Source organism: Ambystoma mexicanum, chromosome 9 (genome assembly GCF_040938575.1).
Source record: "Ambystoma mexicanum isolate Mex_15411 chromosome 9, UKY_AmexF1_1, whole genome shotgun sequence".
In the NCBI taxonomy this organism is placed as follows: Eukaryota; Metazoa; Chordata; class Amphibia; order Caudata; family Ambystomatidae; genus Ambystoma; species Ambystoma mexicanum.
Window position 1 is genome coordinate 954,968,035 of NC_090931.1, and position 12,344 is coordinate 954,980,378.

At 47.7% G+C, this 12,344-nt stretch overlaps 1 protein-coding gene across 2 annotated transcripts in view; it reads right to left on the reverse strand.

Annotated features, from left to right (window-relative positions):
• LRP2 (LDL receptor related protein 2) overlaps positions 1-12,344 on the reverse strand; it is a 516,831-nt gene that overhangs the window by 320,022 nt on the left and 184,465 nt on the right. For both annotated transcript variants that reach the window (XM_069616158.1, XM_069616157.1), the window contains exons 18-19: positions 3,572-3,697; positions 2,034-2,164 (exon numbers count right to left, since the gene is read on the reverse strand). In XM_069616158.1, the coding sequence (XP_069472259.1) occupies positions 2,034-2,164; positions 3,572-3,697 (257 nt within the window). The remainder of the gene's footprint in view (positions 1-2,033; positions 2,165-3,571; positions 3,698-12,344) is intronic.

The window sequence follows — 12,344 nt, forward strand, 5'->3', positions numbered from 1 at the left end:
GGGCCATATGACAGAGTATACACCAGTTGAAGAACATATGCAATGTGTTGTGGATTGAATGAGTGGGGCAAAGGCAGATCCTCTCTGACTAAGGCAAGCCTGTCATCTTCCACAGTACATAGCTAGAGGTACTACACACAGCGCATATTGTACTATTATGACTCCCCTAAAATCAGATTGCTGAGGTTAAATTAGCTTTCTGTCACAACCAAACATTGCCTCACTATTCGCATTGGTGACAAGAGCTGGGAAGATAAGAGCATGTTTACATTTCCAAGAAGCCCCGGTGTCAGAGTTCCCTGTGATGCTTGGCCACCCTCAATGCATTCGTCTCAGTAAGGCCTAGAAAGATTGTTGTTTTGTCCTCCGTTGTTCCGCTACCCCTTGCCTCGTCACGCTCTGAAACACTTATGTATGAGCGCGACACAAAAAAAATATATATATATATATATCATATATCATATCAGAGGCCCAAATGGAGGAAAGGACTTCCGTTTCAAGGGTAAAGGAGGCATGGATTAGCGGGAGGATTACAGATCTTTTCCAGTCCCACGCCTGGGTTCTTTTTGCAATTCACGTTTGGTGGACCTCAGAAGCCCGAGCATGGCAGTTCATTAGCCGCTTCTTAAACAGCGCTCTGATTGGCCAGAGGCCTAATTCTAAAACATACAGCACATATTATAGTAGGTTGATCTGATCAAGCCCTAAAACCGGATGCCAACACCAGGGGTTATGCTTTGTGTGTCTAGTAAGTCACTACCACCTCAAACACTACTTCCACGAAGCAGCATTGGGACCACGTGACTAACAGGGCTTTCTTAAGTGGGGTTACTGTCTGATCCCTAAATTGCTTGTTGAAACATAGGGGACCCGGTATGACATGCTTAGCATGAGATGGTGCTGTTTCTACATATGATGCCCATGTCAGAGTGAGAGTACACTGAAACCCTAATATCTATATTTATTAACCACTTCATTTTCAGTTATCTCCCGAAATCAGGAATTTTACTTGGTGCCCCACACACCGCAACACCTTCATTGTACTGGAGGTGACCACCGCAACACCTTCATTGTACTGGAGGTGACCACCGCAACACCTTCATTGTACTGGAGGTGACCACCGCAACACCTTCATTGTACTGGAGGTGACCACCGCAACACCTTCATTGTACTGGAGGTGACCACCGCAACGCTCATTCATGTGCTAGGGTGTTGACCTGGCTCTGTAATCCAATCGGGCCGGGTCCACGAGGAGTGTGCTCTTTGCATACCGGAGCAATCCCTGGTTTAACCTTCCCTCAATCTTTGATGAAAACATTGCACCACGGACAAAACGTCAGCGAGATCGATCAGACAGTAACAGGTCAAGAAGGAAAGAGGGGAGCAAACATTCTTCCTGCAAACCATTATCAATTCGAACCCAGGGGCTAAAATAGCCCCCCAGCCTGCGGGCAGATAGCCTATAACTGTGCAGTACAGTTGCCCACAAATGTGATCTGTCCATTGGGTGGAAGACCACCGTGACGTCCAAAATCCAACTTCCGCCTGTGGTCACGAGGGCATTCCTCCTCAGTCGTCCAGTGTGCACGTGTCCTTGCAAAACCCAGCTTCTAATTCTAAAAAAAGAAATTGTCCAAGTTTCTGTTGTACAGTGCTGTCTTTAACACACTTTTGCTTGACAGGCTTTGCCAATGATCCAAAGTGCTTTAAAGTGGTCACACAGACACAGTAAGCCGCTCAAACGAAATCACTCACAGGGTAGCGTCACCCATGGCACAGCTTTTGTCATCACCAATAAATAGTACTGTAAATTCTTTACCTAGAAATCAAGAACCTTTCATATTTCCAATTGGTCTGCATAATTGGCAGAACATAATTCGCAGTACACGAAACAGGTAAACCGTGTTCAAGTTATGGGTAAATGTGTCATATATTTTAGCCCTATCTGGTCGCATCAATTACAAAAGATAACAGAACGATTAGTGAAAGTTTAGTGTTTGGTAACTGGTTCTTTGAATGCACAAGCAACTCACCTCCAAATATAGTGAGGCCAAAGGGATGAGTCATTTGGCTTATGCGATCAAGAGTCCGTCTGTCGGCTCCATCAAATGTGCTGTGCTCAACCTTATCAAAAAAGGCATCCACCCAGTACAGTCGCAGGGAACTAAAAACACAATAAAAAAAACAACTATTATCTCTGCACAAAATATACCTGGAGATGCTTTCCGCCATTTTGTTTCAGAATGATATGGCTTGCATGAATCTCAAATATGTCCTTTCATGCATTCTCCAAATCCTCTTGGAATTAGAACGTACGGCACATCGCATCAGCATTCGCCATTTGTCAGTGGCAAGCTGCAACCAAAAGCCATCACCCTGATCTTTGGCAAAGAAGACTTGCATAAGCTGCTAAACACAGAGTGCCCGTGCACCACTCACTAAGAAAACTAATCTTACGGACTCACATTTCCCCGAAATCCCAAAATCTGGCAGGGTTCAGAGTTGCTCCAGTCCCTGCCTGCATTTCATGATCTAGAAACAAGCCGAGTGAAGGCCAGCCACAGGTGAAGCGTATTGTTCTGACACACATTCACAGTACTCTAGACATGGCTCAGTATTGCTCATACAAGCCCATATTGCAGGTTATACGTAGGGCTTTAAGTGGGCCGGGGCTAGAAAATGCTTCTGAGCCTGGACCCTGCCGGAGCACACCCTGACTAACCCCAGCCATGCCTACACCTCAGGCAGCCCATATAGCAGCTGTACGGTTACACAAGCTGCCTGCAGGTATCAGCATTTCGGATTCGAAAAAAAGAAAGGGTGACGCCTTTCCTTTTTTCTAAACCGGAGCACTGGCACCTGCAAGCAGCATGTGTAACCGGGCAGTGCAGGCTGCCTGATGTCTGTGTACTCAAACAGGAGACGGGTGGACTGCACGGCTCGCCTTTTGTTTCTGAGTAAATAGTCATCACCCAGCATGAAGCCCCTTGGCTTCATGCTGGGTGATGACTTTTTACTTGGTAACAAAAGGGGAGCTGGTGAATCCCGACATCCTCCTGCTCAGAGATATCAGCAGCAGGCAGACCTTTCATTCAAGCAGCCTGTGGTTAAAGCGTTGCCTGCCACGCGGCTCCTTGAATGAAAGGGCTGCCTTGTGTGAGCACTGCGACACACTGGTGTCTCACCTTTGGTGCGCCCAGCTCCTTCTTTTGTTTTAAAGGAGGGGCTGGGGGCATCAAAGGTAATAATGCCAGTGCGCCCCAGCTCTACTTCTTTTAACAGCCCACCCACCCCCTTTAGGCGAGGGGGGCTCTCGTTCGGGGGGCGTGGTCTGAAAATGCCAGTACTTAGGCCACGCCCCCTTATTGAGAGCCTCCCCCTCGATTTCTAATCTGACTTGAAGCACTGGTTATACCTGACCTTAAAGTTCATCCATGCTTTTAAAATGTTCGATTCTTTAGGCTGTCTTGACAACTTTGTAAAGTCTAATGCGCAAGTAGTGTACTTGTGCACGTTGAAGCAAACCAGTTACTTGAGGTAAAAAGCAGAGGCATCCAGGTAGTCGACTTACCCCCAATCGATAGCCAGGCCATTTGGCCAGCCAAGCGTTGCATTCACAATGGGAAGTGCGTGTGTCCCATCACACCAGGCTCTCATTATTTTAGCTGGGCGGAACCAATCTGTCCAGAATATATACCTACAAGTGATTAAATACACCGTATGTTATACACATTCAAATTCAGCGGCCCATTTCATGGCAAAAACGAATTCACAATTAAATGACATTTCTTATGATGCAACTCACACAATACATCTTTACACCTTGAAGATGTATACTTTGAGATTCATGCTGTCAAATTATTAAAGTAATCTCTTTTTTAGGCGAAAGATTGTTAAATGTCTAGGCCATGGATTCGCTCTATTAGTCGCTGGGTGCGTAGATATGTCTTTAACATTTAGCAGGAAACCTTAAACTGCAGCTACATAGCAAAGTGAGACAATCTACACTGCTGTCCTCTCTCTAGCAGGAGCCACTCCCACAATGAGCACCCTGGTGTCGCTGGTACACGCTCGCATGGCTCTCCAGATTTGTGGGACTACAATTCACATGACCCCTCCCCATTAACTATGCAGGTCAGGGCCTATGGGAGTTGGAGTCCAAATCATTGGGGGTACCAAATGTTGCAGACCCCTATCCTACTGACTGCCCCATTCATATATATATAAATATAGGGCTTGCATTCTAAATAAGAGCGGGCAGGACAATATGCACTGAGAGCCATAGCTGGACCCTGATTTTGCTCTTTGGGTATAATTCATACAATCCAACTAATTTAGCTTCACTGACATTCTGTGGCAATTTTACCCATTTATCAGCACTAATGTTGCTAAAAACGTGGCCAAATCTTTCGCTATTATGAATGTCGGATAAGAAGATCTAAACTTTATATTACCGACCTAGACTGATAAGTGAGACTGGATTCAAATCCTTTTTTTTCTTCTAGCGCGATGTTTAATTTGGGGAAACCAGAAGAAACGTCCACAGAACAAAAAATTGCATTTTATGCCACAGCCAACCGGAGTCAGCTACGGACTCTTGTAAAAGTGAGGGAAAGAACACCCGCTTGTACTGCATTTGAAGCTAATACCAACTAATACAAAACTCTGTTCTGGAAAGTGAATATAGTTTGGAAATTAACTCGTTAATTCACTACAAAAGCACTATTGTTATCACAACAACCGCCATTTTACATCGCTTGGCCACTGCATAGTCAGAGAACCATCTCGGCCAGAATGGCCTCTGAAATAAGGCTCAGGTGGGTTTCTTTCATAAACATGGAATGGAAACAGAACCTCGATTTGGTCCACTCTTTTTTTTAGATGGACATACAGTATTTCCCAGAAACGCCTCAACTGTACTGATGTCAAGACATCTTTAACCACCAAATTCCCCACAAAAACTATCCCTTGAAGACGTGTCCCACGGACGTTGCTCAGTGATGACAGTTGTGATGTCATCTTTGATACTAGTCTGAGCTGTGCATTGTAGGGGCTCGAGTTATGGTTGTGTGACTTGCCATAACTGGTGAATCTCTTTGGTCTTTAGATTTTGTGCTGCAACCATAACGTCCCTTTAACAAAGTTTCTTCACCGAATTTCACAGGTTTTTATTAGAGCAACTTCACCAAAACCTCCTTTTAACAAAGCTTTTCACTCATTTTTCCCACTACCAATAGTTGTATTAGGGACATGCCACCTGTCTTGGCCCCATCAAAGGATATCAGCTCAGGAGAGCTGAAACACAAGAGGATGCCCCAGTACCCCCAGCACCTACAATGATGGTAATTTACTTCAGCGTTCGTGAAAGCTATTTAACAATGGCCGACGACTTCGCCGCAAACACACTGAGCCCCCAGAAGTGCCTCCGACCTGCACTCTAACTTCCAGCGGCATGATTGGCTGCCTGTGGAACAAATGGAATCACCAGCGACAGGCCGGCAGCCGCAGCCGGTCTGCACCGAAGGGCCGCACATAAGGGACATGCTACCTATCTTGGCCTATCTGAGCCAGATCGGGACGCGCTACACTATCCCTGCCGCAAATGCACATCCCGAGCATCCAGATACTGATCGCGAAAGCAGAGACCCGGAGTTCAAGTCTTGGCTGCCTGCGCAAGGTAAAGCACGTTATTGTTATGTGGACCTCGTCTCCACCTGCCCAGAGATTACATGCCGTATCCCTCTTCAGGGATTTGAGCCCTTGGTACTCCTTCCGCCCCCAACCTGGTCCCACCACCCCCCTTTACTCTCCCTCCACTAGGGACCTGCTTTCCCCCAACCCAGGCCAGGTGAGCCCCCATCCCTGCACACACAATATCATAAACTACACCCTGCAAGGGAAATGAACAACAGTCCCTGTAACGCCCTCCCACTACCTACAGCGGCCTGCTTCTCTAGCACCCACCGCAGCTGCCAGACTGCCCATCAGAGTGCACCCTGCCTACACTCAGCCTCGCAATCACCCCAAACCACCAGCACACCCTCAAACAACTGGGATGCTCCCCAAAGCCATGTGGTTTCTACCCTCCATCAAGTCCTCAAGCAAATGCGCCAGCATAGTGACAAAACCCCACAATAGTGCCACAACCTCACCTAGCTCACACCCTAACACGCTCCCTGGCTCTAGCAGACCGGACCCACCAGAACCACATTATTACCCACCAGGGCATCCACCTTATGGACAGCAGAACATGCCCACAAAAGCCTTCCACAAGGAACATTCGCCTAGGAGAACGTTGCCTTTCTACCCCAACCACTGGCTGCCCTAGCCCTACCACCTACCCACCTAATACCCCACTAAGAAACTCCCGCCTAAGGGATCATACCACCATCACCTACACAAAACGGAATGTCAGTGAGAAGACTGCATCCATCAATCCAAACAAACCTATTCCCTCCGTCCCTTTACAACGTGCACTAACTAATGCGCTCTGCATCCCGGCACATGCAACAGATATCTAAGACCTCATCAACATTCACAACTTAGACATCCTAGCTATTACTGAATCTTGGCTAAATGCAGCTTCCGGCCCTGCCCTACCCATTGCCCTGCTGCCAGGTTATACTGTCTACCGTGCAGATAGGTTAAATGCGAAAGGAGGGGGAGCGGCTTTGGTCACTAAGGATACCTTGTCCATTAGACAAATGAGCTCTACTCTTACAAACAATAGTGACATACTATCTATGAAACTCAAAATATCCAACTCAACCTCCATCACTCTTCACACCATATACCGCCCCTCAGGCCCTTCCCTGGCCTTCGATGAGAACCTCCTTCACTGCCTGAGTGCTGACATCACATTGTCATCCAAAACAATACTTATTGGAGACCTCAATCTTGGCTTGAATGACCCTGATGACCTAGCAGCCCTATCACTGGCTAACTCACTCACCACTCTCGGCTTCCACCACTGTGTCATCACCCCCACCCACAATAAAGGAAGGACTCTCGAGTGGATCGCTGACCTCAATTCCCATGTTTTTCTCCTCTCTAATTGCCCTTGCCCTTGGTCAGACCACAACATTGTGCAATTTTGCATCTTACAGGTCGCCCAATCACCACCCACTCTCACCCCACTGCCTGCTAACCTCGCCCGCAGCTCCAAAAACCTCACAACAGAATGCCTAGCCCGCATGTTGTGCCCACTTCTTCCCAATGCCCCTTTCCCCAATGACCCAACCACACTTGCCAACCACTACAAGGAAACACTAACTATAGCCATAAATACCATAGCCCCACTAAATCCCTGTAAACCTAAACCATCCACACACAGAAACCCCTGGTTTACCCCAAACAATTTGCACCTACAAGCGGGTTACAGAAGCCGATTGGAGGAAATCTCCATCTGAGGCCAGTAAGCTCTGATATACTACAGCAGCTAATCTATAAAGAAAAACACATCATTACTGCCAAATCTTCTACATACAATACCTGTATTGCAAAGGACAACTCCAATACTCGTGAGATATTCCTAATTCTTAAAGAATTAGAAACTCCCACCATCCCTCCCACCACCTTAACTAACGATGCCACATGGTGCACTGATATCCAAAACGCCAAGCTCACTAAAATTGAAACCCTGCAAAAGAAAATTGACACTAAACAAGCCTTGATCCAACCTTCTCTAAAGCTCTCAACCAACTACTCCCCACCTACTGATATCCACCAAGCCTGTCTTTTGTTTCACTTCACTAACGTCTCTGAAGTTGAAGTTAAAGCCATCATCAAAGGCCTCAAGCCTTCTCGCTGCAAAGGCGACATCTGTCCTGCAAGCCTCATAATAGACTGCTCAGACTTCCTCACCCCCCTCATTACCACCTTTATCAACGCATCCTTCTCCACTAGACGAGTCCCCACCAGCCTCAAAGAAGCTTGGGTTCTCCCTCTTATCAAAAAACCTACACTGATCCAGCAATCCCCACTAACTACTGCCCAATCACAATGCCCTTTCTACTCAAAATCCTTGACAGAGCAGCCTACATACAAATTCAAAGACACCTTGAAACCAGCAAGATCCTGGTCATGCGCCAATCTGGCTTTCGCTAGGCCATGGGACCGAATCAGCAATAATCGACCTCAAAATCCAAATTGATGAAATAAGCGATGAAGGTAAGCTTGCCTTTCATCTTCTCCTAGACCTCTGAGCTGCGCTCGACCTAGTCGACCACGCAATCCTAGCTCAGCACCTATCTACCTCTGCCAACTTGTCACCAGAGGCATGAACCTGGATACCCTCCTTCGTAGGAAACAAGTCCATGAGAGTATTTTCAGAAAATGCCTGCACACCACTATCTCCTATCTTCTGCTGGGTCCCACAAGGATCTCCTCGACTCCATTAGCATATTCTACACAAATGATGTGGATGACACGCAGATTTTACTTCCCCTATCTGGAAATAACCAAGAAGATTCCTCCTCTCTCAACTCAGTATACGTGACAATCCAATCCTGGATGGCCACGCACCGGATATCCCTTAATAATGAGAAGACCGAAATTCTCATAGTAGGCCCCCCGAGTAATCAAAAAACGATGCCCCCAATACTCATCATTCAACATAGATAAAGTAACTATTCCAGTCTCCCCTATAGTGAAATCTCTGGGGGTTTACCTAGATGCATCACTCTCGTTAACATTACAAATGAGTGCCATCGCCTCCACCGTTGCCTACACGACCAAACAAATCAATGCAGCTAGACCCTTCCTCTCCACAGATAGTTGCATGACTATAGCTCACGCCACCATAGGATCCAGACTGGACTACTGCAATGCCCTTTATGCAGGTAGCACAGACGCCAAAATATAAATAAAATGCAGGTCATTCAAAATAACGCTCTTCGAGCTGCACTCTACATTCCCAAAGCTGACCACATCACTGCAGCTAGAAAACATGCCCACTGGCTCCCGATTCGCGAACGGATCATCTTCAAGACCCTTTCCATCATGCACAGATGCCTGTCCAAAGAGGTCCCCCATCTGTCCCAGAAAATCACCAAAGCAAACGCGACCAGACCAACTAGAGCAGCCTACACCCACTGCTTCACCCAACCAAAATTCAAGCAACAAAAAGCTGGGGGATCTAGCTTCCCAACATTTGCTGCCAAACAATGGAACTCATTCCCGCCCACCCTCCGGGACGAACAGTCCTACTGGGCCTTCAGGAAAGCACTAAAACCTCTGCTCTACACCTAACTCTATCTCCCTTTCCTCACCCCCTATCCCTCCCACCTATGCAAAATGTTTCATGTGCTCTTAATTATCCTGTGAGTTATATGTTATGGTTCCTCATTAAGTGTAACTGGTTTATCTAACAACGCCTTGATGCCCAAGGGCTTAGCGGGCTATACAATATAAAAAAAAGAAAAAAAATATGCACTATGCATCTGACACGGCAACAGCCATTACAACATCATTCGTGTCCTAAACAGTAAAGCTTCCAACCAACAACTTCACACTTGCACTAAACCCACACCACCAACATGACCAAGTTACACCCCAAACCCACAATTCATTGACCCACATTATATGATAATAGACTTCACTAAACACTTTCTATTTCAATAAGTACAGCCCTGGTCGGCCACCAGGGGGTGCACGGATGATATCCACCTCCGTGTGAGCTCCTCGCCCAACGGTCCCTGAAATGGTCTGAGCCCCCACTTCGGTACCCCCTACCCTAGAACCATCGGTTGGTGGAGGCGTCGGAACACAACCCCCACACTGTGGAAAAAAAGCGGAGAAAATCGGACGAGGATTGTTGATTTACGAGGCTGTTAAGGCGTACCACGAACACAGCGTGGCTGGCGGCAACGGAAAGTGAAAGCAACCTGCAGGCCGAGTGCAGCCAGGACGAAGCTCGAACAAGCCCCGAGTTGCAACGCTATCAACATATATACAATGAATTGAGGACACAGCGGACAGAGAAGGCAGCCTGATTGTGCACCCCTACCGGAGCGGCGTTCTCACGCCCGCGGCCCGACTGAGCGCAAGGCCCAGATGCGACGTGGCGCTCTGGCCGCCGCTAAAGGAAATACAGCGGAGGCCTTCACCGCCCCACTCCCCGAGTGCCATTCTCAAGATCACAGGTACCCAGCCTTTTCCATTGGGAACGCAAGTGGTGAAACGTCCTGAGCTCCGGCCCGCGGACCCAGAGAGCGCACGCCCCTCCCCCCGAGTGACCGCGGACGAGCCTGAGGGGGAAGTGTGCTGTCCTGGGAATACGATCGGGGCATGCTACCCACCATCCCTCTCTGCGCCCATTCCGGCATGCTGGCGTGCGTCTCCCTCATCAGTAAACTCACCCGTGCAACGGGAACATTACGGCATATCAGTACGGGGGTATCCCGCCTTTACATGGGCTAAAGTAAATTTCACACGCAAGCAAGCAGAAACCCCGCAGGGTGCGAACCTATGAGCGGAAACGCATGGAGAGCCCCCAGGTGATCATATTCCATTGAGGTCCAGACATTGGTCCCTATAATGCACACTTGAGGGGCTAACCATTCACTATGTGGATAGGCCCCTGACAAGATCGGATGGACAATCGGGCAGGAAGCTTTCTACATATGTTCCAGGAATATAGGGTGCCATGCCCACGTCGAACCGCCCCTTGTCCAGCTGGCAACGATCTGTAGGCTATTTAGAGGTCTGAGGGTTGGGGCCCCCAAATCCTGGGGCGTGTGCCCACTCAGACATGATTTGTTCCCCACAGCCCAAAGTGCTTACATCTATTAACTCTCGCAGTGGTGGTGATCCCCAACTCGGGCCACGGGACCGCATAAACAATAGGATAAGGCGCGACAACAGCTCACAACACCTCCTGGTGAGCTCCTGGAATCATTCTGAAGTCTCCTTGTCTGTCAGACTTACGCCCACGCTGCATTGCTCTGAAACTAGACTACAGGGTACACTAGTCTGAGCTAGTAGTGTCCACAAAATAAGTCCAGCCAAAGAGAGTACTTATTAATAAAGCCGACTGCTGCCTGTTCTTCACACCTATGCATATATATATATATATATGTCTCATTAACCAACCTCCTCCTTTATGAACGCTAAGGAAAAACTAGCGAGATATCAGTTCCACCAAGCCCCGGACACATCCCCGTTATCTGGGTATATGGTCATGGCCTCAAAAGGATCCGAGGTGGCTTCGACCAAAGCGGACATCGCTGATCTGCTCACGGAAATGAGAAGTATGAGAGCGGATATTGGAAACAGAATTGATAAGATCACGAATAGAATGGATAAAATGGAGGATAGACTTGAGGAAGTCGAACACAAACAAACCTCCTTGAGTACGCTTGAGATGCAAATAGAACAGCGCCTCGCGGAAGTTGAAAACAAGGAAGAAGAGATCCACCTCAAGGTTGATGACCTGGAAAATAGAGAACGCCGCAACAACGTTCAGATTTTTGGCATTCCCGAATCGGAAGGGGAGACTGAGTCCCATCTTAAAAAAACCTTACATGACATTCTAAAACAATTGTTCAAAGACGACACGTTAGATGAGCCAAAAATTGATCGGATTCATAGGGCTGGCGGCAAACCAGGTGGCCCGAGATCGTTATTGGCCCGATTCCATAATTACGCGGACCGAGCCCGGATCCTGGAAAGAGCGAGACTGAGGCCACAGATTGCAATAGGAGAAGCAAATATCATTATTTTTCAAGATCTATCTTCCCTTACATTGGCCTTAAGAAAAAGGTGTCTGCCAATCACTAAACTCCTCAACGAAAAGGGGATACGTTACAGATGGGGATATCCATTCTCCCTCGCATTCGAATGGGAGGGCGCTAAAATGAAACTGATCTCTGAAAGAGATATCGCTAACTGTATTACGGACCTGCTGGGGGCCCAGGCTACGGGATCAGCCGCGACCAAACAGAAGGACGAGAATGGAGAATGGCATACAAGAGGTCCCCGTCGTAGAAAAATGCAAGGATCCAGGAAATAAAGAAGAATAAATGCCTCCCCGGATATGGAACATTGAACCTCTTCTAGGTCCGATCGTCTACATCAGACTGTACTATCTGAACTCGAGGATGAAACGAGGTTGACCGGCGGCAGACGAAAATCGCAAACATCAGCCACCTGCTGCAGATTGGCGTGCGATCCCACTGAGTTAAAGTATCAAGGGTAAAGGGGAAATATTAGATTTGATTTGGTTTACGCCCGGTACGTGATAGTCCAATGGACGCCGAGCAGCTGAAGGATGATGGGAGGTGCCTAACCTCCTACCATAACTGATTTTCACGAATGAAGGTGAGACTCACAACCCCCCTTACCCC